Source organism: Camelus ferus, chromosome 13, assembly GCF_009834535.1.
Source record: "Camelus ferus isolate YT-003-E chromosome 13, BCGSAC_Cfer_1.0, whole genome shotgun sequence".
Lineage (NCBI taxonomy): Eukaryota > Metazoa > Chordata > Mammalia > Artiodactyla > Camelidae > Camelus > Camelus ferus.
The window spans coordinates 893,231-917,441 of record NC_045708.1 but is presented as its reverse complement, the minus strand read 5'-3'; the positions used below and the strand labels follow the sequence as shown (position 1 = coordinate 917,441).

At 61.8% G+C, this 24,211-nt stretch overlaps 2 protein-coding genes and 1 long non-coding RNA gene across 7 annotated transcripts in view; 2 read left to right on the top strand and 1 right to left on the bottom strand.

Annotated features, from left to right (window-relative positions):
- Positions 1-9,125: 9,125 nt before the first annotated feature.
- Positions 9,126-15,159, top strand: FAAP20 (FA core complex associated protein 20). Its single transcript, XM_032494968.1, has 4 exons — positions 9,126-9,253; positions 9,482-9,617; positions 9,711-9,958; positions 14,232-15,159. The coding sequence occupies exons 1-4, from the start codon at positions 9,192-9,194 to the stop codon at positions 14,302-14,304; spliced, it is 519 nt and encodes a 172-aa protein (XP_032350859.1). The 5' UTR covers positions 9,126-9,191; the 3' UTR covers positions 14,305-15,159.
- Positions 15,160-16,928: 1,769 nt separating this feature from the next.
- The window catches only part of PRKCZ (protein kinase C zeta), a 93,464-nt gene continuing 86,181 nt past the window's right edge, over positions 16,929-24,211 (bottom strand). For 3 of the 4 annotated variants that reach the window (XM_032494965.1, XM_032494967.1, XM_032494966.1), the window contains 4 exons: positions 23,681-23,760; positions 23,163-23,252; positions 17,512-17,627; positions 17,292-17,379 (listed from right to left, as the gene is read on the bottom strand). In XM_032494965.1, coding sequence (XP_032350856.1) covers positions 17,292-17,379; positions 17,512-17,627; positions 23,163-23,252; positions 23,681-23,760 — 374 coding nt within the window. Of the gene's footprint in view, positions 17,380-17,511; positions 17,628-23,162; positions 23,253-23,680; positions 23,761-24,211 lie in introns of all 4 variants that reach the window. The other variant, XM_032494964.1, reaches the window with a different exon arrangement.
- On the top strand, positions 19,559-22,270 carry LOC106728703. 2 transcript variants are annotated; one of them, XR_001364971.2, is made up of 3 exons: positions 19,559-20,287; positions 20,874-21,484; positions 21,794-22,270. It is a non-coding gene; the product is annotated as an uncharacterized LOC106728703 (long non-coding RNA). The 2 variants fall into 2 exon arrangements; XR_004325281.1 differs by having other exon boundaries at positions 19,559-21,484.

Below are 24,211 nucleotides of genomic sequence, written 5' to 3'. Positions count from 1 at the left end.
CCAGGAGGCTGGAAGGACTGCCCTGCACGCTGGGCCTGTAGCTGAGCCCCTCCAGCCTCAGTGTCCCCTGCAGGACACACCCAGGTCGGGAGGAGCCTTGGGATTCAGCTCTGGGTCAGAGAACACAAGACATGCACACACACACATGCACACACACAGAGAACACGTGGTTGTGAACAGAAGGGCCCGCCTGCAGCTCTGAGGCTTCAACACAAGGATGGAAAAACCCTCAGGGCAGGAGCAGGGCTGAGTTCCTGCCAGGGGGCACAGAGGGCAGAACTGCAGCCAGGCCAGGCCCCCCTCCCGGAGGTCTGTGCCCGCAGGATTGACCACCCAGTGCCCAGCTGAGCAGGGCCCCGGCCAGCGCACCTTCCCCCTCTGTGGGAAGGACGGCCCTGCTGGGCGGCTGCTCTGGGGGGCTCAGGACACTGGGCTCTCCTGCTGTCGCCCAGCCTCTCCCAGCTCCAGGTGTCAACACCTGAGATGGTTGAGGGGACCCTGCGAGGGCCCCACTCCAGAGGACCACGGAGAGAGATCCTCAGCTCCACCCTGAGTTGGGGACGGGTCACTGGGTCCCCATGCTTCGTGGGGCCCTCTCGCATCTACAAGGACCCATCTCCGCCAGCAGCCTCCAGCCTGGGGCCCCGCCCCATCGTGCCAGGCAAAAGGCTGCACCTCCCTTCTGGAATGTAGCAAATCTAAGATGTCAAACAGTTGATTTTCCACAAGCGTGCATTTTCCCAGGGAAAAACACACCTCTCCAACCTTGTAGTTTGTCCTGATTTGCTCTTGGGAAGAAACATCTACCCCTAGTGGGGGCCCTGTCTCACCCGCCCTCAAGGAAGGGCCACCAAAGCTGCCCGGGTGGGCACCCTGGCTCCTGGCGGAGGGTGGCCTTGCCCAGGGGCCGGGCCCCTCACCGAGTCACATCATCTGGTGGAAGATGTGCAGAGCCCGCCCCTTCCCACTCTGGCACCCTTGCTCCCCTCTGCAACTGTTCTTTCCCTGGGTGAGACTTCCACTTTGAATATCCTCTTGAGAACCCGACTCCCAGCCTGGACTGCCACGTCTCTGCCAGAGCTTCTGGACAGCCCGGGCAGAGTAAAGACAGTCCCTCCAGAATGTGTGTTTAATTGCCACATGCGGGGCTGTGGGGGGACCCGGAGCTCCAGGATGGGGGTCTCCCATGGCTGACTCCTTCTTGGTGCTTTGCTTCTCTGGAGGCAAGTCAGCTGTAACCGATGTTCCACAGCCAGGCCGGAGAGTGGGGTCTGGGAGAAAATCTGCAGGGGCTGCCAGCGGGCGAGTGCTCTGCTCCGCCCCCACCCCAGATGGCACCTGGGGTGAAAGTTCTGGGAGCGTCGGCCGCAGAGCGCCCGGGAGCCACGCAGAGGCTGTGGCCCGAACGCTCACGGCCCCCAGATCCATCTGCTGAGCTCTAGCCCCCACTGGGGAGTGGGGCCTTTGGGAGGTGACTGGGGCCTGAGGGTGCGCCTTTACAGGTGGGATCCAGGCCCTCACGAAGGGACGCACAGAGCTCTTGCCACACCTCCTACCGCGTGAAAACAGAACCTGCCGGGGCCCGAACCCGAACCCGAACCCAGCCGCTCCGGCACCCTGATCGCAGATGTCCCACCTCCAGAACCAGGAGGAATAAACTTCCACTGTCTGTTCGCCACCACCTGTGAGATTTTGTTATCACATCCCCAGTGGACTGCGGCCATGGTGGTCTCGGCCCTTCCCGCCAGCATCCTCCCATGGCTACGAACTCGTCTGCCCGGCAGGAGGGTGTCCCCAGGGTGGGCGGCAGCTGGCCTCCAGGGGATTCCTGCTGCCTCTACAGTGGCCCCCTCATACTGATGTGGTATTTGGGGACCATCATGAGAGCCCCCTTGAAGCCTGCAGCCTTGATGCAGCAGAAGGAGTCTGGAGTGAGACCATGGGGGCCAGTGGGGACCCTGCTTCCAGGCCCTTCCCCAGCCCCTGGCCACTCACAGCCAGGCCGGCCCCCAGCTCCGCATCACGGCTGACCAGAGCTGGCTTCTGCGTGCAGAGGCCCAGTGTGGAGAGGAACGTGTGGAAACGTGCCGACATTTGTACACAATTCCACGCTGAGATGTAATATTTCAGAGATGTTGGGCTAAGATGGAACATGTTATTGCAATGAACTTCGCTGCCTCCTGTGACCTCGTCACAGGCGGCTCCTGCACATTCTGAATGACCCGAGAGGAGGGGCAGGCAGCTGGACAGAGGCGGGGCGCGTGAGGGCAGGTCGGAGGAGGGCGAGTCGGGGCCACCTGACCGCAGACCAACGGCAGCACCAGAGGTGAGAGCGCGGGAGGGGCCGTGTTCATGGGACCCCATGCTGCAGGCCCGCGGCTCCTGGAAGCCTGGGGCAGCGGGGATGAGGGCAGCCGTCACGCTGTGTGGTCAGCAGGCCCCTGGGGCTGAGGCCCTCAGAGAAGGCCACCAGGGCTGTGACAGGTGTCCGGTGTCCTTCTTTGTCCCCACAGGGTCCCAGTGGCCGCAGGGCCTGGCCTGAAGTGCTGGGCAGCTCCAAGCCCTCAGCAGTGTTCTGCCCCCCCCAGCCAGATGTGCTTGCCCCCCGGGGGGAAGAGAAGCTGCTCCCTGGGGGAGCTGGCCATCCCGGCAGGGACGGCTCCCTCACAGGAGGCGCTGGCCTGGGAGCTTCAGGGCTGTCTTAACAAGCACAATTCTCTTCAGCGTCTTCCACAGTCATAGGCTGCAGCTGGAGCGAGGGGACACCAGGGGGTCACCGCCACAGTCACCAGCCACAAGTCAGCAGCCTGTGGACAGCTGGTGTGGCTGGGTGTGGGAGCAGAGTCTGGGGGCCCCTCCACAGCTCAGGAGCACCCTGTGGGGGCGCAAGGGCACCCAGGCTGAGAGCTGTTGGCCTCACGGTCTAGCCAGGCCTGGCCTGAGTCTCCCAGGCCAGATGTGCTGTCCGTCCTTCCCTGCAGGCCAAGCCCAGCACCCCTCACCCCCGGACCCCACTCCCCCTCTCAGGACACTCGGTGCCACTCGGTCAGCAAAGCCACCAGCCAGGGCAGCAGCACAGGAGACCTGGGTTTGAGTCTGTCATGTGGCTGATAACAAGGGGCTGGCAGGCCTGTCTCTAGGTGGGGTGGAGACAGGGCACCTCCGTGGCAGGGCTGGGTGCGGGACCAGCTGGTAGCCAGCCCCTCTCCAGCTGCCGTGCGGGGGGCTCATGGGGCAGGGGTGCCACTGTCCTGCAAGTTGGGCAGCAGCAGCTCGCGGATGTGTCCATTCCCCATAGTGGGCTGTCCTTCCAAGAACATCTCCCGCATGAGTCACGAATCCCTGACCCCCAGTCCCCTTCCCTCCACGCCCTGCTCCCCACCTCCCTCGCCCCCACGGGCTTTTCTAACTCCCTGCACCCTCCTCTTCCTCAGCCCGCTCCTTCCAAGTAGCCAGAAGGGCCTGAAGTTGCCTCAGAGACTCTGGGGTGCTCTCCCCCTGGGCTGCTGCCCAGCCAGGGCCCTCCTGCCTCCTGCCAGCATCCCAGCCCGAGGGAGTGGAGGCACAGCGGTGCAAGAGGCAGCAGGAGGGGCGAGCAGGCTGGTCTCAGTGGCCCAAGGGGGCTTGGCCTTGGGCTACTGCCTGTTTGGACACCTACCCACCATCAGTCCTGATTCCAGCTGCACCCTGGCCCCGCCTTGGGCTGCAGGCAGCAGTAGGGCCAGTTCGGAGAAGTGACTCCACAGGGCCTCGGGCCGCTGCCCCCGCTGGCCAGACAGCCCCCGGCAGGCCTCCGCGGGCCACGCAGGGCCCTGGGCTGCCCTCTGGCCTTGGGGGCTGTGTGGCCAGCAGCGCAGGAGCAGCTCGTCAAGGGTAGCCGGAGTGGGTGGGCGGGGGGGTCCCTGCTGCGCCTGCCTCCTGGATGGTGAGGCCACGGAGTCGGGTCAGAGAGCTGGCCAAGGCCCCTCCTGCCCCTCTGGGCCAGGCAACAGACAGTTATGCCCTGACCAGCTGCTGCCAAAACATGGCAACTGGAAAGCAAAGACACAGGCCCTCTGCCGAGGGCTGGCATCCCTCACCAGGCCTCTGGCTGATGACCTCGTGACCCCTGGCTGCTCTGAGACCTGTGGTCAGTCAAGGCCCAGGTCCCCGTAAGACTCAGAGGCAGGTAGGATAACCCCAGGTGCGTGGTCCCTGGGGTGGGGGTGGGAGAGAGGAGGCAGCTTTCTGCCTGTGCCCACCACCCCTGCCCCACAGACCCCCACCAGTTATTGCCAGGGAGGTCGAATAACCATCTGCTGACCCCTGACCTAGCCTCTCCATCCACATTTGTGCCCTTGCGAAGACAGGTGGGGGCTGAAGGGGGGAGGGAAAGGAAGGAGGAGAAGGGGGAGGGAGGAGAGAAGGAGGAGGGGGGAGGGGGGCAGACGGAGGGCACAGCTGAGGCCTGCAGCTCCGATGGGGGTGCCTGCCCCGGAGACACGCCGGGCACACTTGGGCCAGCCTGAAGACGGCCCCTGCCCAGGGAGGCCCCCAAGGAGGGGGATCGGAGCTTTCCACATCGGAGCCCTTGACACAAGGTCAGAAATGGCTCACACGGAACTGGGGGTGACACAGCTGGGGCTCAGAAGGCCGGGGACCTGCCAGCATCTCAGGAAGTTGGGGCTCCAGCCTGCGGATCTGCCATAAGGAGGCGAGAAGCCACGGGAGTGGGAAGCCGGGCCAGGCCGGGCCGAACCTAGCGGCCACCCTCTCCACCAGAAGAGGTTCTCAGGGAGGGGACCCCGGCCCAGTGTCGTCCATCCTGGGTTCTTCCCAGGACATATGTGGGCTCGGAGTAGAGCTAGCTTTCCTTGAGGCCATGGCTCTGAGGGATGGTGACAGGGCCCAGGCCAGGAGAGTAGCCTCAGGATGCCTGGCTGCCTCCAACCAAATGGTGCCCGGGGGCTTCAAGCTGCACGTGGTGCGGACGGCGAGGAGACGTCCGAGTCCCACGTCAATGTCCTGTGGCCACGGCACAAATGACCAAGCTGGGGGCTTCAAACGACAGGGTCTACCCCTCACAGTTTGGGGGCCAGAAGTCCACACTCAAGGTGTGGAAGGGCTGCACTCCTTCCAGCAGGACGGATCCTTCCTGCTTCTTCCGGCTTCCGGTGGCTCCAGGTGTCTCCGGGCTCATGGCCTCCAGCCTCTGCCTTCACAGTCAGGGAGCTTCTCTCTGTGTCCAAACATCCCTCCTCTTTCAAGGACTCCAGTCACATGGGATTTAGGGCCCACCTAACCCACTGTGGTGGCCTCGTCTTAACTTGATTCCAGCCGCAAAGACCCTACTTCCAAATACGGTCACATTCCCCGTTTCCAGTGGACATAGATTCAGGGAACTCTTTTCAGCCACCCACTACCCCCAAAGCTTGGTCTCTGCTTGACTTACATGCCCTGCAGGAGGAAAGCCTGAGACGGTCCCTCCCAGCTCATCTTCGGGATTGGCTGACTGTCCCCTCTGGGCCAGGCAGCCCCTCAGGCTCTGGGGACACCCTGGGGCAGAGTGCAGAACCCCAGCCCTACACTTCCCACCGGAGGGGTAGGAAAACCCAGCAGGGCGACAGGGTGAGGGGAGGGCCAGGAAGGCTTCTCGGTGGAGAGGACGCCAGAGCAGAGCCTGGGCATCGCAGAAGTTGGGGCATCAGGACAGAGGGAGGGCCTATGTGGCTGCGGGAGAGGCAGCAGCAGAGGAGGGAGTCGGGGCCTGGGGGAGGTGGGGGCCAGCATTGGGACTTTGCAGTGGCCACTGCCCCTCCTTTGCCACCCTCGGCTATCCTGTGGTTTTCACGCTCTTACAGTGAAGGCTGAAGGTTGTGCCGGCTGGTCCCGGACATCGACGCCCGCCCCTCTGCAGCTGGGAGGAGGCGCCTCGATGAGGCCGAGGGTGTCCTTGTCCCCACACCAGTGAGGGGGCCCCGCGCCCGCTCTGCTGCCCAAGGGATCCTGCCATGGTTCCCAGGCAACTGTTTCAATTCAGCCTGTCTGCCTGGCACTCTGCACACCCACGAATGTCACCGCCTAGCTCCAGGAAGGCTTGCCTGCTCAGCACACGCAGGCTAGCAGGTGTGGCCAACACAACCAGGAGTCCGGGCTCCGAGGAGCAGGCAGCCCAGGCCTCGAGGCTGGCCGGCCAGTGAGTAGGCACTGGCCGGGCACTTGGAGTTGGGGCCGGCCTCACCGGGAGATTGGAGGCTGTGCTGCTCTCCGGGGCTGGTTGTGCTGGGTGGCCTCAGGCCCGAGACGTCTTGACCCCACTTGCTGGGTGCCCCGAAGGGAAAACCCGCCCCTGAGAAATCAAAGGAGGGTCTGGGGAATCCAAGCGGGCTTGGCCCAGGCCAGCAGGCTCCAGGCTGGGGTCCAGCTGACAGGGTTTGCCTTGCAGGGCCGCCTCGGAGGAGAGGCAGCAAACCAGCAGCAGCACCCGTCAGCGGGCAGGCTGGCTCTGCAGGGGGCGGGGGGGGGCGGCAGGCTGGCTCTGGGGAGAGGCGGCAAGCTCACACCACGGCTCTGAGGACCTTCCGTGGTGCTGGAAGGCGCTGGGAGGTGCAGGCCCCTGAGCAGCTGGCTGCAGATGTCACCCTGATTCTGGGATGGGCGCCTTGGAGGGGAGGGGGCATCTGGTCATCACCCACAAACGTATCACTTTTGGTGGCCAAAGCCAGAGAAAGCACAGGGGGAAGGGCCTCCCAGCTGGGCCAGTCCTGTGCTGCAGGGTGGGGCCGCGACACCCCCGCCCACCGGGCACTTTCCGCTTCACTGGAGGGGTGCCTTCTCCAAAATGCTGAAGGATTCTTTGTAAACATGCATTTTGGCTTGTAGAAAACCTATTTCTGCAGTACCAGTGTCAGTCTCCATCAGAAATTATTTTCCAGTAAAGCCCCACTGCCTGTCGCTGCTTCCGAGGGCTTGGGGAAATGTGAGTCTTTGAGTTAAGTTCAACTTTTAAATTTCCTCCAGCCCCACCACTGCCACTGTGTCTTGCTGATAATGCTGGGACAAGGTGGGTCTCTCGGGGTGCACAGTGCTCCCCTTCCACCTCCAGGTCCCTGTGCAGGCTGGGCCGGCGGGTGGGCAGCTGTCGGAAACGGCAGCTGAGGGGGTGCGGGCAGGGTGTCGGCACCTGCCGTGTGCTTGGCACAGGGGTCACCCAGCTCTGCTCTTGGTGGCAGTGTCCCAGGCTGTCGGTCCCGGTGGTCATGGAGGGAGTTAATCCCTAGCAGCAGCTGGATGAAACCAGAGAGGAAACATCCCCAGGAGACAGATTTTACATGGGGCTCTCCCCTGTTAGAAGTCAAGGGTAAGTGAAGCCCACAGGGGTGGCTAAGGCCAAAGGAGACTGGGTGCCCCCCACCTCCTGTGCCCTAAGCTGGAGTGAGACTCAGTCAGGCCCTGACAGCCCCCAGGGCCCGCACCCACTCCGGGTGTCTGCCCTCAGGCCACGCCATGGTCCTGCGTCCACCTGAGACCCTCCCTGCTCCTGCCTTGGGGTGAGGTCTGTAGAGAAAGGGGCTGCGACGATAAGACCCTGGTGCTCTGCTTCCGGGGTCTTCACAGAGCTGGGCACATGCTGGCCTTCCTCGGGGAGGCCTGGCCATTTCTCCTGGAAGTCCCCACAGCTGGCTCTCAGAAGTGTGGTGACCCTTCCAGAAAAGGCCAGCAGGACTGTGTCTGGGAACTGTAGTCACAAGCTATTTGGGAGTCGCATCCTCAGTCAGTCGGCACCTGCCATGTGCCAGGCCTGGAGCCCCCCCTCCTGGGCTTCTCTCACCTGGGAGCCGGCCCAGCTGCCCGTCACCCACTCCAGGACCCCGAGACCACCCACTTCTGCAGCTCCCGCTGCCCACACGTGCACTGTCTCCCAGCAGCTGGCAGCCTCCAGGGGTGAGGACCCCTGGGGGGCCCTCAGCATCTAGAACAGTCCCTGCCGCAGGAAGCCACTTAGGGACATTTGGGGGAATGAGTTCGCCCCGCCCTGGAGGTCGGAGTGGCCACGCACAGAGGATGAATGGTCACTTGCGTGGTCTCTCCTCGGGGACTGGGGTGCGCAGGCTGGAGTGTGCCACAGGGGCTGCCCAGGACCCGAGCTGGGGGGAGGCAGGACTGTGCCATGAAGTGGTGGGGAGGGGAGGAGGCTGGAGCAGCTAACCCTAACCCACAGAGGGCGGTGCAGAGAAAAGCCCCAGAGCTGCGGGGCTGGGGAGAGCCGAAGGGTCCGAGCGTCCCGGGCGGCATCTGTCTGTGGCCTGGAGAGGAACGGCCCAGCTCGCAGCCCCCTGCGCGCCGGCCAGCGCAGCCCAGCCCCGCCTCGGGGCGGGGGGAGGGGGGAGGCGCACAAGGAGCCAGCCCTGCGCTGGCAGGAGTGGCTGAGGGTCCCTGGGCGTCTGCTGCCACCATGTGGTAGATTGTATGGTCATCAGGGGGAAGCGCCGAGGGTATCAGGGAAGTTCCTCCCAGGCCGCCACCCGTGGCCCAGGATCCGGGGCCCTGGACTTGGTCTTCTCATTTCTTTATTTCTTAATTAAGGAAGCTAATCTCCCTTTTGTGTAAGGAGATGGCGACATCCTGGGAACAAAAGAGCTAGAAACCCAGGCTCACAGCCGTCCATGCGGGGGAAGGTGGCAGAGCAGGGACACGTCTGGACGCCGGCGGGTGGGGAGACGCCAGGACCCCCTAGCTGTCTTCCTGCCCAGCTCCTCCTCCTCCGAGGCCTCTGGGGACCCCGGCCTGAAGGGTGAGGGGGGATCCCCGCTCAGGTGGAAAATGGCTCCTCAGGGCAAGGCAGCCTCCCCCACCTCAGTCCCACCTCCGTGGTGCAGGGAGGAACCCCGGCCTCCAGCTCCCCAAAGGCTGATAGTGTCTCAGAGGGGAGGTCACCTCACGGCCTGAGGAGCAGGTCGCGGGGTCCCCCAGGCTCGGGTCCAGCTCCCAGGTCGGGGGCGGTCTGCGTCGGGGTGGCGGGGAGTTGGGGTCCACAGCGCACGTAGGGCTGTGGGGGGTTGGGGAGGGGGGCCGGGGCCGGGGCCGGTCCGGGCGGGGCAAGAGCAGGGAACGGGCAGGGGCGGGGCTTGTGCCCGGGGCGGGGTCTGCGCCGGGGGCGGGGTCCGGAGCGTGGGCCGCTCACTTCCGCCCGCCGCGTGGGCTCCGGGCGGATGGAGTCGGCGCGGAGACCGCGGCTGAGCCTGAGCCGCAGGAGACAGCCGTCGGGGGTCGGGTGAGGCCGGGGGCTGAGGGCGGCGCGGGCGCGGGGAGCGGCCGGGTGGGGCCCTAGTGTCCCCCGGCCGAGCAGTAGCTGGTGTCACGCCCCCACGTGCTTCCCGGAACCTGCCAGGGTCCCTCCCCTCCCGCTGAGTCTATCCCCGCTCCTCCCCCTGCCGCCGCCAACCCCCCTCCCCGCTCTTCCGGGCCTCCGGGGCTGAGTTCTCGCCCCCTGCCGTCCCAGGCCCCCGAGCGCCGCCCCTGGATCCCACCCGGACGGCGGCGAGTGTGCGCGGCTGTGGGATGAGCTGTTCCGCGTGGCGAGCGCAGATCTGAACGTGCACGGCGAGCTGCCGCCGCTCCCCGCGTTCCCCCGCCAGGTGTGCGGTGACCCAGCGCGCAGCCTCGGGTCTCGGGTTGGGGAGGGGCGGGGGCGGGCGTGGCCGGCGCGATCCGACGACTCGGTCTTGCAGGAGCCCATGCGCAGCCCCGAGCAGGCGCCCCCGGAGAGCTTCACGGTGGGAACCAAGACCTTCTCCTGGACGCCCTTCCCGCCCGTCCCGGAGCGAGGCAAGGGCCGGGTCCGCTCCTGCCCGGTGTCCCCCCAACACCACCCCGCGCGTGAGCCCCGCGGGACCCCCAGCGCCGAGGAGCAGCCGTCCTTGGAGGGGACGCCGACCCTGCGGAGCTGCCCCATGTGCCAAGCCGACTTCTCTCCCGGGTGAGTGGGCCTTCCCTCCTCTCTGCTTTTACCTGGTGGCCCTTGCCGTTTGGAAACCACAGCCAGGTTTAGAAGGCTAGGGAGCTTGAGCTCGACTTTGGCATTTTAAAGTAACATTTTGTGCTTAGAACGTTGGCAAAGGGCAGTGACTGCGTGAGGATCAGCCAGAGGACGCAGTGCTGCGGATCTGGGGGTCGACCTGCTGGCTGACAGGTCTGGGGTCTACTGACCTCCACCCCTCAGACTCTACAGCAGGAGGGTAGGGAGGCTCTACCGGGGTCCACCCTGACATCCGGGAACCTGGCGGTGACTGACTTCCCGGGGCTGAGACCACCTCCAGGTTCAGGTGGGCTGTAGGTCACTGAGCACCTTCCCGGGGATAGATTGCTGGTTTTAAAAGTGAAAATTGTCTCTGTCTAGAAATGTTTTTTTTCTTTTAAAAAATCAAATGTATACATTATACCCTTTCTAAGTAAGGATGATGGAATTCAATTTTGCTGAGAAGTCCCAGCTGCCCAGCTTTGGGCCACGTGTCACACAGCCGAGGACATAGGTGTGGGGGGGTCATGGGGGTCAGGGTGGAAGAAGCTTGGTCGGGCAAAGGGAGTGGGTGGCAGGTTTCGGTAGTCAGACCCGTTCTGCATTGGACATCCAGTGGCCTGGAGACATGTGTTGTTACGAGCGCTGCCCCTCGTCTTCCAGAAACAAAACAGCCCCGGAGGGTGAAGGGAGTGGCTTCTAGAGCTAGAAGCCGTCCAACCAGTTATCAAAACATGTGGCACAAAACCGCGGCACAGGAGAGAAGAAACCCCAATTGAAGTCAAACATCCAGGCTCCTCCAGGCAGTGACATTTATTTCATTGGAACCTGACGTGGGGTGGGCACCGCCTCTCCACACTGCTCCCAGATGGCTCACGGGAGGGGGAGGGGCGGAGAGGGCGAGGTGGTGGCTGTTCTCAGGGCGCCTGTGCCCGGGCAAAGCCCCCAGCTGGCACAGGTCGGGCTGGGCGGGACAGGGGGTGCCGCAGCCGCGCTGAGGTGCCCGGTGCTCTGAGTAGCTCTGGAGAATCTGCAAACCATCGCCAGACTCAGCGTCTCGCCCAGCACGCCTCCTGCCTGCACTGATGCCTCAGGATGGTTGTGGCTGCAGGTACTGACTCCCCTGCCCTTCCTGAGGACTCAGTGAACACTTTTTAAAACACGAAGTCCCCTTGGATCACACCTGCCAAAAGACATCAAGGAACAGAAATACCTTTGGAAGCCCTGGAGGGAGGGCAGCTTTCTTGGCAGAGCCCTTGGGTTCCTGATGCCGTCGGGGCGCCCTGGCCCCTCTTCCTGTTCCAGGGGGAGCCTTTTGTCCTTGGATCGCTTACTTTCCTACCAAGAAAGGATTCCCAGAGACACCAGAGGGATGTCGGAAAGTTCCGGTTCTGAGCTGTTTCAGCAGTTAGATTGAGGATTGGCAGAGTGCCTTGGCTTTTCAGAGTAGAGGGAAGTGCCGTTGGGGCTGGGTCTCTGCGTGCCTGGAATGCTTCCAGCATGGCCTTCCTGTGATTAAAAAGGAGAGGCCACACTCCCTCAAGGCTGCAGGATAACCTGGAGACAACAGAAGTCCCCGTGCCGGATGCAGGGGCTCACACCCCTCAGGACCCTAGGGCAGGGAGTCTGGGCCCTGGGAGGGTCCAGGTTAGGGCTGGACACAGACATGCGACTGTTGTGTTGTCTCGTGATTGTCTCTAGAAAAACACTTGCTTTCAGTGATGCTCAGGAATTATTTGACCAGAGACAGATGCCATCGGAGCAGCGGGAGCGGTGGCGCTGGTCAGCAGGAGGCGCCAGCAGCCTGGACGCCTCTGGCGGAGCAGTGGGGTGAGCTCTCTTCTTTCTCGAAGTCTCGGTGTCTGCGGGTCACTCAGAACCACTTGTCCTCCAATGTGAGGGCAGCCACAAAGTGGACTCGATGGCCCCGTGTGAATGCTGTCCCCTCGCTGCACGCTCAGATACTGCTTTCTGCTGCCCGGGAGTCACAGAGGCAGTTGGGAGATTGGCTCCCCCATGCCAAGTGATGTGAAGACGTGGAAACCCAAGTGTGAGCCGTGTCCCCGTGTCTGTGTCGACGCCCAGGCGGGGGTCTCTCCAGCTCCAAGGCCCCTTAAGCCCCTGGATACCCGCTCATGTTCAGAAGGTTCAGGAGGGTCGCGGGCTGAGCCCCGTCTCCCACAGCCATGCCGGCCTGCACACCTGGGTGCGCGCACGGGTGGGAGGCAAGGCTGCGGTGACGCCAGCTGAGGCGGAAGCACAGTGCGTGAGAGACCCGGCGACAGCTCTTTTGGGTGGGGGTCTGAAGGAATCCCGGAGGGTACCTCCCACCCGAGGGACACTGCCTGGAGATCCCTGGACAAGGTGACCTGGTCCGGGTCTTAGGGTGTCTGGCAGCCTCGGAGGAAGCACATGCAGGGGCGGGTTCCAGGATGGGCCAAGGGGCCCCCGGGGCCCCAGGGCGGCGCGGGCCGGCATCCGTGAGTGCTGCAGGGGCAGCGGAAGGCACCCACACCAGTGCGGCTCCGGCTCCGGCGAGCAGCGGTGCGGGGGGTTAGGTTGGGTGAACGGCCGGCGCCTCAGTCCTGGGGTGGCTGTGGAAGGACGTCATTCCCGACTTGGTGCCTGGACGCGGTGGCTCCAGGGAAGCGGCTCTCCATCCTGGCTGCTGAACTCTGGCTGGTTGACTAGGACAGCCCTGGAGGCGGCAGAGGAGAGGCCACGGCGGGAGGTCTCTGCAGGTGGAGAGAGGGGCACAGGCTGGCCGGCCAGCCGCCTCTGCGGAGGGCCCTGCAGCCTCGGAGGATCCTGGAAGAACACAGAGTGGATGTGATGACCACGTGTGAACGCCACGTGTGGATCCCGGTGTTTGGCCAGGACTCTGGCTAGGCCCCTAGGCAGCCTCTCAGCCTGGCTGCTGGAAGAGCCTGGTTGGGAGAGTGGTTGGCGTGAGACTTGGCGAGGTGGCTCTGCTCTGTGCAGTGCAGGGTCCCTGGCCACTCTGGTGTGGATGAGCCACAGGAGTGAGTGGCCTTGGGCTGCTGGAGTGGAGCAGAACCCGAGGGTCCGGGCACTCCCTGCACGTGCCAGGTCTGGGGGCGGGGGTCATGGGGGACAGTCTCAGAGTGGAGAGGGTCCTCACTGGGGCTGCTGGGCCTGTCTGGGGCATGAGAAGGGGCCTGGACCAATGCTGGCCAACAGCAGGAGGCCTGGGTGCTGAGGGGAGGCCGGCTCCAGGTGGAGCCCAGGTGGCAGGTGGACACAGGTCCCTTGGGTCTGGGCTTGAGTCTGGGTGAAGGCGCTCGCTCAGCTCCCCCAGTTCTGCTGGGAGTCACAGCCTCTAGCACAGGGGAGACTGTCAGTCATTCCTGACCTTCCCTCCTCCATGGGGTCAGATGAGGTCAGGGATGGAAGACACCTGCTCTGTGACATGCGTCAGACCTCTCCCCACCCCCACCAGACACTGAGGGGGCTGACCCGCAGGCCTCGGGGCCCCCAGGACCGTGGTTGGCAGCCCACGTTGACTGAATCCTGTCCTCAGAGGAGCCGAGTCCCTCTGAGTAAAGAACAAATTCCCCGACCTGAGGTGCACACCCCTTTGTCCACTCTGTTCTGCTGCCTTGCAGTGCCTGCTGTCCTGGGACACCCGCCTTCCCGCCTTCTCTTTTCCAGTTGCCAAGCAGGGTGGTTTGTGTAGAAGGGAAGGGACACCCAGTCACATGCTGCAGACACACCTGATGGAGTTGTCTGCTGACGAGACAGCTCCTACCAGGGCGGGCTTGGGCGTTAGGAGGGACTCCGCCCTCTACCTGGAGGGGCCCTGGCCGGCCCCCGGCACTGCGGTCCGGCCGGCCTGTCTGTCGATGCCTGTACCGCAGGCGGGCTTTCAGGCCCTGCGAGCTGCGAGGTCCTCATGCTGGGAGGGTCCCGGAAGCCCTAGGGGCTCAACCAGACACAGGGTGTCCCCCGCCAGGCTCAAGGGTGAGCCTGGGCGTGTGTATCTGACAAGCCCTCTGGGCACCCTGCAGACCTGGAGGCTAGGGAACAGGATTTGGAAAGGCTTTCTGCTTGGTGGGGCCCCTCCTCCTGGACCCTCCCCTCGTTTCTCTCTGGCCGGCCTTTGGTGTGGCTGGCACACCCAGGAAGGGCATGAAAGTGTGAGACAGGTGCTCCAACCAGGTGCCCTTCCGCGTGGCCAGCTTCTTCTCTGTGAGCGACCCTCTCTTCCTTGCAGGCTGGCCCCGTTGGACATCGACAGCCATCTGGCTCAGTGCCTGGCGGACAGCACGGACGACGTGGTGTGGTGAGCCCTTCCTGGCCCCGCAGCTTCCCCTCCACCTGCCAGACCACGTCCTCCGCTCCCCGTGCTAAGAAGCTACACGTTAAAACGTGTCAGTGTGCAGTGCTCGTATCTCCATGTGTACAGACTGAAGCACTGGGTCCTTTTTCCTCTGTGGCTGTCGCTGAGCAGAATGATGGCCAAGGTCAGGAAACGGACAGGGCCGCCTGGCAGAGGACCCGCCCGGGCAGGTTAGCGGGGACAGCCTCACGGGCAGTATGGGTATTTGTGCCTGAGTTGGCCCGAGTGCGGACATGGTGCTCACTGTGCCGCTCAGTGAAAGACGCCCGTCTGAAAGGCTACGGACTGTGCGATTCCAGCCATAGGACACCCGAGAAAAGGCAGAACTGTGGAGACGATACAGAGATTGGCGGTTGCCAGAGGTCAGTGGGGAGGGAGGGTTAAACAGGCAGAGCACAGGATTTTGAGGGCAGTGGAAATACTCCGGATGGACCACAGCGGTGGATGCGTGAGACACACATCAAACGTGGGTCCAGACCCACACTCAGTGCCGGTTCAGCAGTTGTTGTTTTTTAATAGCTTTTTAAAGAAATTCTTTTTTGGTGGAAAATTAAGTTTATTTATTTTTAATGGAGGGACTGGGGACTGAAGCCAGGACCTCCTGCATGCTAAGCACACACTCCACCACTGAGCTCTGCCCTCTCCTGATTCATCGGCTGTAACAAATGCACCCTGTGTGGAGAGAGGATGTTGATGGTGGGGAGGCTGCGGTGGGGGGGGGGCAGGGATACGAGACCTCTCTGTACCCACCCATCACTTTTGCTGTGAACCTAAAACTGCTCATAAAATGTTTTTATAAAAATGGCTTCAACAGCCTTGGCTTCCTGGAGACACTTTTAATGAAAAGAGTAACAGTCAGCATTGTCGTTAAAGTCTTTAATGAGCGTGCAAGACAGGAGCGGGCGTGGCCGTTGGGGACACTAACCCGCAGAGGGAGAGCTGCCGGCCACTCACTCATCGTACAAAACCACCAGGACGCGTCTGCCGCTTTACAGTCGTAGCGTCACCCGTTTCCAGAGACTGTTCCGAAAGGACACACACCTTGTTGTGACTGCAGCTGTTCAAAAATGTTAGGATTTGTTTCCAAACCCCACCTCGGTACACCCTTCACCTTTACGTTATGAAACAATTGACTGTGAGATCTCCCTCGACCATGAGCACAGGTTACGCACATGTTTTGTACACGAGCAACCACACTGGTAACCGGGAAGCTATTTGGCAACATGGCAACATTGGAATAAATGCTGAAGTTTGAGCAAATTCAGAGCCCCTGTACTGTTGGAGCAAAGATGTCACCAACGCAGCAAGTGACCCCTCTGGGGAGCAGGGGGCTCTGAGGCCACTTGTCACCACTCCATGGGCACACTGGGGTCTCCCTCCCCAGGTGACACCAGCAGGTCCCAGTGCTCCCTGGTCACGAGTGACTGCATAGCCCTCAGGCCCAGCTCTGTGACTGGCGTCCCTGCTGGGCCAACACCCATGAGACCCACAAGTCGGCTCACAGACTGCTCTGTGTCCCCAGGTTTTGTCTCTGGAGGCAGGTCTTCCTGGTACAACGGGGGGTTGGATGTATGCTGGAAACAAGTCTCCACGTCCCATAGACGCTGCTCTGCAACCCAGGGTGGCTCAGGGTGCGAGGGACCTGGGGTCTTGGGGACACCGACCTGGTGCTGCACCCCAAGGAGCTGCAGCCTGAGCGTGGGGAGGGGTGGGCTGCATTTGCAGAACGAGGCCCAGGGGCTGCATGGTGATGCAGGCCATGTGCGCACGGAGGATGTCAAGTACTTGTCCCTGGGACTTGGTCCCAATGGCGGACAAGAGCCCCGCCAGTGCTCTCGGGGACTTGCCTCACCTGACATGTTGGGGGCTTAAAAAAACCCTTAAAAACTCTTCCTGGAAAACCCTCGGTTTGGCTTTTCACCTAAGGAGGGTGACCAAGTGACAAGTGCCCCTGCAGAGAACACCGGAAGCAGGAGGGGAGGGGAGCCGTGTCAGGAAAATGCAGGATGGCTGAGAGCGTCCTGCACTTACTGCTGAGCTTTAAGGCTGGGGCCCGTCATACACACGTCTCCTTGAAACGTCTAGTTCTGAGTGTCAGCCTGACGGATAAAAATGTTTTCCAAAATTCCGATCGGTAACAAGACATCACGGAAGCACTGCTTCATGCTTCCAGAAATACATTTTGTACAGACTGAGTTTTCAATTTGTTTCTTTTTTCTTTTGGTCTCTGGGTGCTTTGGTGAGCTCCACGCTGCAGAACCTCTAAGATCCACTTTTCCTCACTGGGGTCTACTGCCCTGGTGGGGACCAGCGGGCCATCTGGTGAAGGTGTGACTGGGGCCTTAGGCCACGTGGCTACTTACACGCCCTGTAGGAAAGTTCTGTTAAACGTTAACAACCGGAACTTACCGGGGCTTAGAAAATGTTCCAAATTTGTTAAAAGTTCTTCACTGCAGTGGATCCCTGCTGCAGGCACCTAAGCTCCCATCCCGCCCGCACACCAACCGCGCCTCCTCCGTGCCTGCGACGTGGGCAGGCGCCACGCGCGGAAAAAAGGCATGAGAGGGAAGCTTCGACAGCATCGGGACACTTTATTCCTCACGACATTACAGGCTAGCTCTCCCGGTGGAGCAGGTCAGTTCTGTTTCTGTGGGAAGTGTGCACCTTCGAAATCGGGGGACAGTTTCTCCCTCACACACGTCACCGCGGGTCCTCCGCGGCGCAGGCACGAGAAGCGAATTCCTCCAGCACGAGGCGGCGCGCGATCCGGACGAGGGGCTGCTCCGCCCCGCAGCCCCTCCGTGGTCCGGGCCCGGGGGCGAGTCCTCCTGGCCGCGCCCGGGCCTCGTGCCCAGCCTGGCATGCATACGCTGTGGTTAAGGACAGAGTCAGGGGCCATTCACGGACGTGTCCACGACGGAGAACACGGACGCCTCACACGGACTCCTCGGTGGACAGCAGCAGCGGGTTGATGTACTCAAACCCTTCGAACTCCGACTGGTCGATTCTCTTGATCACATCCCTGCAGGGGCCGGAGAGAGCAGGGTGGGCGCCACGTGAGACCCCGCCCCCGCGGCTCAGGATGCCCCGCCCCTGCCCCCACGGCCACGCGAGGCTCCCCGCAGCCCCGCACGCCCCACTCCAGCAGCCTTACTCGTCGTCGGGAGTCAGCTGCACCGGCTCGCTGGTGAACTGCGTGTCGAAGTTGTCCAGACCGTAGTCGTCGGTGATCTGTGGCTGGAAGGGCGGGAGCGCCTGCTTCTTCCCCAGCTGGGGAGAACAACACGGTGGTCAGACCAGTGCGCGCTCCGGCTCTAGCGCCGGGCTTAGATTCTGCACATACTCAACCAGAGTCGAACAGGAAGAGACGGCGTTTAAACACCCTCATGTTTGAATGCCGATTGCTTTATTCTAGGAGAAATCTTTTCCGAAGGCAGAAAAGTCCTGAAGAGTGCCGGCAGTGCAAGCCCGTGGGCCCGGTACCTGGGACGCAGCGCGAAGGCTGACCGCCTGCGCAGGAACCCGGCCCCCACCGCAGGTCTGCACCCCCAGCAGCCGGCCACTTACACCAAATGAAGCTGGTTTGGGGAGTTTTATCCTTTGTTAATCTTGGAACCCTGATCATAAAGGAGCTGGGTCTGGGCAGGTGGACTCCCACCCACGCTGGCGCTGGATGCGTCCCTGTCCTGCTGGGACCCCCTCCTCCCGAAGAGCAGCCATTTCTGACTACATCTCTAATTCCGGAGGGATACACAGCAGTGAACTACTGGTCAGGCAGGAAATGGGGCTTCTCAGGACCCAGACTCTGGCTTCCAACTCACTGTTCACAAGGCTGAGACAGGCTCTGCCCAGGAAGGCAGACTTGACAGCCCGGGTAAGACGCGACTCAGCGCCATGCCCTGCCGGGCCAGCATATTCAGTTACATTCCCCTCTCCCTCTCACCGGGTGTGCTGTGCACCTGTGCTGGGCCAGGTGTGCTCCTAAGAACTGAGACTGAGCCATGGGTGAGAGGCATGGTCCCTGCCCCAGGGGGCCCTCATGCCGAGTCTGTTCCTGCCCACAGTAGCCACGTGAGGCTGGGAGCAGAGGAAACGCAGGAGCCATGCCTCCCAGGCCGGACCTGAGCTCTCAGGACTCAGAGCAGCTTAATTCACAGGACAGATGACCCAGGCCTTTCCCTTGGGAGGTCTGAGTGAGCACTCAACCTGAAAACACCCGCCTTGGTGTGTCCTCCACGTCTTCCCATGCCAGGCCCCACCAGGTGGGAGAGCAGCAGCCAAGTGGAAACTACGAGGACCCCAGCCCACCTCCGCTCACACCACGACTTTGCACTGTGTGTGTCCAGAGCAATCCGGACAACAGTTCCAACGGAAACAGACGTAGCCTGGAATGTTGACAAACATTCCATAAGGTTTGGAATGCACACACAGGTTCTGCCAGTGAAGCTGGTGCAGGAAATGAGGATGTTGCAGAAAAGGACAAATCCTTCCCCTGTGACACCAGCACAGCCACCGGGCCCCCAGCAGTGTCCATGGCCAGGTGGCCACAGCCTGTCTCTGCCACCCAGAGGACGACAGGAGGGGAGTGCAGAGCAGAGGAATGGTGTCCTGCAGGCAGAGTGGGGCTAGCAGTGTTTATGCATGTGTGCACACACATGCATGCATGTGCACCCTGTGATCACAGGGCCCCGGGAGCTGGTGGGGACGGGCTACGTCCCAGGCACTGTTACGGGGACACGAGGCGTTCCCTTCCATCCTGAATTTCTGTTATGTGTAATTATCCATATTCTTTTGTCTATGTGAAACACATTCTAATACAAAGTGAAAAAAAGGGGCATTTCTTAAACTCTCCCTACCTTAGATCTCAGGCTGCTTTAAGAAGATCTAAACAGCAAGAGTCAGGACAGACCAGGAGGCAAGTGCAGCTGGGTGCTGGCCTGCGTCCCTCCCAGCCCACCCCACTCCCAAGCCTGGTCCCTGTTCCGAAGGCTGAGGCTGCCTCACACCCCGCTCAGGTGTCCCAGACACTAATGTCACCTCCTCTTCACTCAGTCAAAGCAGTGAACGAGAACAATGCTGCCCTGCAGTGACGTCCGGTGCAAGCCACTGCTGAGCCCCGCTCAGGGTGACAGGAAAGCGGATATGGGGAGAGGGCAGGGGAGGAGCTTGCTGTGGGGGTGGGGGGGTCCTGAAGTGATGGCCTGAAGGAGGTGAGGGATGGAACACCTGAGGCTGGGGAGGGGCACTGCTGTGCAAAGGCCCTGAGGCAGGAGGCAGGCATGGCCCTTGTGCAGCGGGGGCATCGAGGGGCTCTGTGAAACGCCAGTGAAGGAAGCCGCTGCTGGCAGGGGCTAGGCAGGAAGCAGGGGACCGGCCAGGATGTGGGTGTCATGGACCCAGGTGGCAGCAGTGAGGGTGGGAGAAGGCCCAGACCCTGGAAGTCGAGTCCCAGAGGGATGGGTGGGTCAGAGCCACTGCAGGTGGGAGGGACCACAGAATCCCAGTGTGACCCAGCACACTGGGTGTCCAGTTTGGACACAGAGCCGGCCAAGTGGAAACATCCAGGAGCTGGGCCAGCATCACCTGGAGGAGGCCACCATGTCTGATGTGAACATTCTGGTGAGAGCAGAACGCCCAACATGTGACGGTCCTGCAGCTGCATCCCCTGCAGATGGAGGACCAGGGGCTCCAGGCAGCCCCTCAAAAGGTCAAGCGGAGTCACCACCTGACCCACAGCTCCACTCCCAGGCACCTGCCCAAGAGCACAGGAAGCAGCGTCCACACGGAGACCCACACACACGTGTCCCTGCTCACAACAGCCCACAGAAGAGGGCCACCGACAGAAGAGGGCCAGGCAGAGTGGTGGGGACACAAAATGGAATATTACTCAGCCGAGAAAAGGGATGTGGTCTGGACACATGGTGAGCCTCGTAAGTATCACGCTAAGGGAAAGAGGCCAGTCAAAAGGCATGTGTTGTAGGAAACGCCCAGAGCAGGCAAACCCAGAGACAAAAAGCAGCTGAGTTGCTGCCAGGGGCTGGGGGAGGGGGTGGGGAGTGACTGCTGACGGGTCTAGGGTCTCCTCTTGGGGGGTGAGAATGTTCTACAGTTGACTGTGGTGATGAGTGCACAATTCTGTGAATGTTAAAATGCACTGAATTGTAGACTTTAAATGGGTGAAGTGTATGGGGTTGTAAATCAGGTCTCCACAAAGCTGTTAAAAAATATATAAAAATTTAAAACTGTTTAAAATGGAAACAAAGAGGGGCCTGAGGGGTGCCTGGGAGCAGAGCTGGGGGAGCTGCCACACAGCTGAAGCTGGACGTGGCCCTGGCCCTCCCTGGCCCCCCCTGGCCCCACAGCGCAGGATGGGTGCTGTCCCCATTCTGTCCCTGTTTCTGATGGTGGCAGTGCACATGCGCCAGACAGAAGCAGGCACCAGGTTCTGCCACCTTCCCAGAGCTGGGGGGGAGGGTGCGACGGGTATGTTTCTGTTTTCTTTTGTTCTGATTTGAGGCAACGCCGCCAGAGGCAATGGTCATCCAACTGTCCTGCAGAAAACTAGAGAAATCTGAACAAAACATGGAGACTTCTTCCTAAAATCCCCGAAGAGCTGAAAGGGTGGTGAGTAAACTGCAGACGCGGGGGCTGGAGGAGCTGGCAGGTGGCAGTGAGCCCTGACCGGGCCTTGCAGTCTGGGCACAAAGGTCAGACCTGAGGCTGGTCCCCAGGCAGGAGCCCCAGGCAGCAGCCAGCCCCCTGCAGCCTGGCCTGGAGGCAGGTGGGGCAGTTCCTGAGTGCCAGAGCCCAGGCGCGTGGAGGGGAGCGTGGCCTCAAGTGATTTATGTGCCAGTGTTTTGGGTACCACAACCACCTGAGAACGGACCCACGTGGACTCTGTAGAGACGGAGGAGGACCCCATGGGGGTGTCTGCCTGGAGCCGCCTGTGAAGTCAACCCTATCAGTTCTCTGTGCTCTCCGAGGGAACGCGGAACACTCCAGCAAAGAGCCAAGCACCGTACAAACGCTGCTGCTGACTGGCCCTCGAACTGAGAAGCGCGGTCACCAGTCTGACACCTCCAGTGCTCAGTCCAGTTGCCCCGGGTCTGGGAGAAGGCAGAACAAAGGTGCACCCCAGAGTCTGGGGCAACCCCGGGGCCTCATGATGAAATAGTGGGGTCGGTGGTGGCGGGCATAGGGAGGTAAAGCCACCACCAAGGCCTGGGCTGAGCCTGCCATCACCGGCGGGACTCTGAGGGCAGAGGGACCCCAGCCCCATTTTGTCAGAATGCCTCTTCCCCTCCTCTGTCCCCACATCCCCTCTTGTCCGCCCGGGAACCACCCATGTTCCCCGGCATGACTTCAGTGTAAACACTTCGTAAGGAATAAGCCGTCGGTCCGTACACAGCCCATCGACCACTGCCTTCTGTTCACAGGGAAACGTTTAGTGATGAGATGGGGGCAAGGCCAGCACCAGGCCACACCTGCGAACAGGCAGGGCCAGAAGTGACCAGGTGCCGCCTCAGGAGACGTGGCACCACACCCACTGCCGGCTCTCTCCGAGGCCCAAGATCTGGCCGGAGCCCTGCAGCCGCGGGTGAGGTTCCCACGAAGGTCCTTTCCAGCTTGGCGGGGTGAACGCCTGCGGAGCAGCACTGGGGCCGCACTTTGCAGAAGGTCCACCTACTGGGGCCGTGGGCTCTGCCGCAGACTCCACTGGTCAAGAGCTGGGCCGCGGGGGTGGCCTGTATGGGGCCCGTGTGGGCCCCAGCCCGCGGACAGCCTGGCGTCAGCACCCTCCCCCAGGCCAGGTGTGCCGAGCTGTACCCATAACGATTAGAAACCAACCAGAACCTGGATTTCTTCTACTTTGTGCTAGCAGAACGATAAAATTACAAGAAAAGAAATCCAAAGCTGGTGTCTTTCAAAGTGTCAATGCTCTGAATATCGTTTCTGAGTGTTCGCATCTAATAACTCCAAGCAAGAAGACGTCTGGTTCTGTTCTGAAACAACCCAGCTGGGCCCTGGATGGGCGTGTGGGTGGGGGCAGGTGCATGTTCTGACCCCTTGCCTCACCCCCCACTGGGGTCCTAGAAGTGAGGGGCATCGGGGCCTGGCTGCCTCCCCCCGCTTCCAGGGCCCCACAGAAGCACACCCAAAAGTCCCATGACTGCAAAGGGACAGTGGCGGGAGGGAGTGGACAGGAGCCGCTGTGCCCATGGGGCTGCAGAAGGAAGGGCTGGGGGAGGGAGCGCCCCAGGGCCCAGAGCTTCTGATCTAGTTCCAGCTGAAGTCCAGCATTTACTTCATTAGCCATCTGATCTTTTTTTCCTCAAAAAACGTATTTTAAGGGTTATATGTCAGTAACTCTGCAACTGTTTCTATGTTTGGAAACAAATTAGGTTCTGTTTTCGTTTAACACCAGGAGCCTTAGCACTAAGGTCTTAGGGGCTCCAGCTCTGAGCTCTCCGGCCGTGACCTGAGCAGTTTCTGGGATACAGAAAGGCGGGTGCTGGGAAACTAACCATGAAACTAAAGCACACACCCTTGTCTGGGCACTGACTCTGCACAGAACCAGCTGGGATCAAGCACGACCCCCAGGCCCCCGGAGCCGGCGTGGATGTCCAGGCAGGGCTTCCCCCCAGGATCTTCTGGAAGTGCCAGCCCAGGGGCTTGTCACAGCCCCCCACCCTCCCTGTTGTCCATCCAACATGAGTTCCCCCATCGCTCCCACACCCTCATTTCTGTCTGTCCATCCTGCCCCAGGCCCGCCCACCCCGGGGAGCAGATCCTGGGCTGCTTTACCAGGTCCCAGTCTATGCTGCGGAAGAAGGCGTGAGACTTGATGTCGGAAAATCCAGTCTGTGGCCGGCAGCCGAGCCTCTCCTTCGGGTCCTGGGGGTCAGAGTTCAAATAAGGACAAGTCAGCACAGAGCAAAGCAGCCCCTGCTTCACAGCCGGTGCCGGACAGGGAACTGGCCTGCCCTCCCGGTCACTTTAAGGCCTTAAACCATCACTCATCATAGAAATGCAGATCTCCGCAGCGCAGAACCTGGGGAGGGGGTGGCACCCGTCCTGAGCGGAGAGAGCCCGACAAGGGACCTGGACAGATGCTGAGCTGCTCTGCTAAATTCCTCTCTGGAGTAATTTCTCGTCATTATGTTTTGTCTGGGGTGAGTAAACATTCACGCCCACCCCCAAGATGTCCAGGAGCTGATACCGGAGATGACTTGGGGGTGGAGCCTGGGCCCGACGCACTGTGAGAAAGGGCTCCAGGCCGGCAGCCCCGGACGGCACGGCTGCCACGGTGGCTGAGAACGTACCTTGTTTAGAAATCCTTTCAAGACGTGGGATGCCTTGACCGAGAGGAAGCGGGGAATCCGGATGGGCTTCTCCAGGATGACTGCAATGATTGCGGGTGGCGGTGGGAGCCCGTTTCTCCTCTGTGCGCCCCGCCCCCTCCCCACCGGTCCCTCTGCCCAGCAGCCAAGGGGCCGGCCACCCGCAGGGCTCTTGGAATCCCCCCACCAGGCAGGAGGGTTGAGGCATTCCTGGTGCCCTGGAGCCCCCTTCCTTCACCCCGCAGGGCCTGCAGCCCTCAGAGGGCCCCCATGCACACGGTCACGTGTGCCCATGCTCACGTTTGAACCAAGAGAGGCTCTGCTCGCCCTGCACCCCTGTGTCTGTGGGCACCAGAGGCATTGTGGGGACAGCTGGGGTCCTGGGGCTCAGTCTCCCAGGGTGGTCAATTCTGGCTCAGGGGCCTAGATGGCAAGGAGCCGCAATGGTGGCTGGAAGGGGGCGGTGCCCTGGCTAAGCACAGCCCCCTGCCCAGGACTCTGGGGTGCACACCC

Excerpts from the sequence above, each read along its gene's own strand:
- FAAP20 (XM_032494968.1), top strand. The coding sequence starts at position 9,192 with ATGGAGTCGGCGCGGAGACCGCGGCTGAGCCTGAGCCGCAGGAGACAG. Across the intron at positions 9,254-9,481 it reads AGACAGCCGTCGGGGGTCGG|GCCCCCGAGCGCCGCCCCTG; the intron begins GTGAGGCCGGGG and ends CTGCCGTCCCAG. Across the intron at positions 9,618-9,710 it reads TCCCCGCGTTCCCCCGCCAG|GAGCCCATGCGCAGCCCCGA; the intron begins GTGTGCGGTGAC and ends TCGGTCTTGCAG.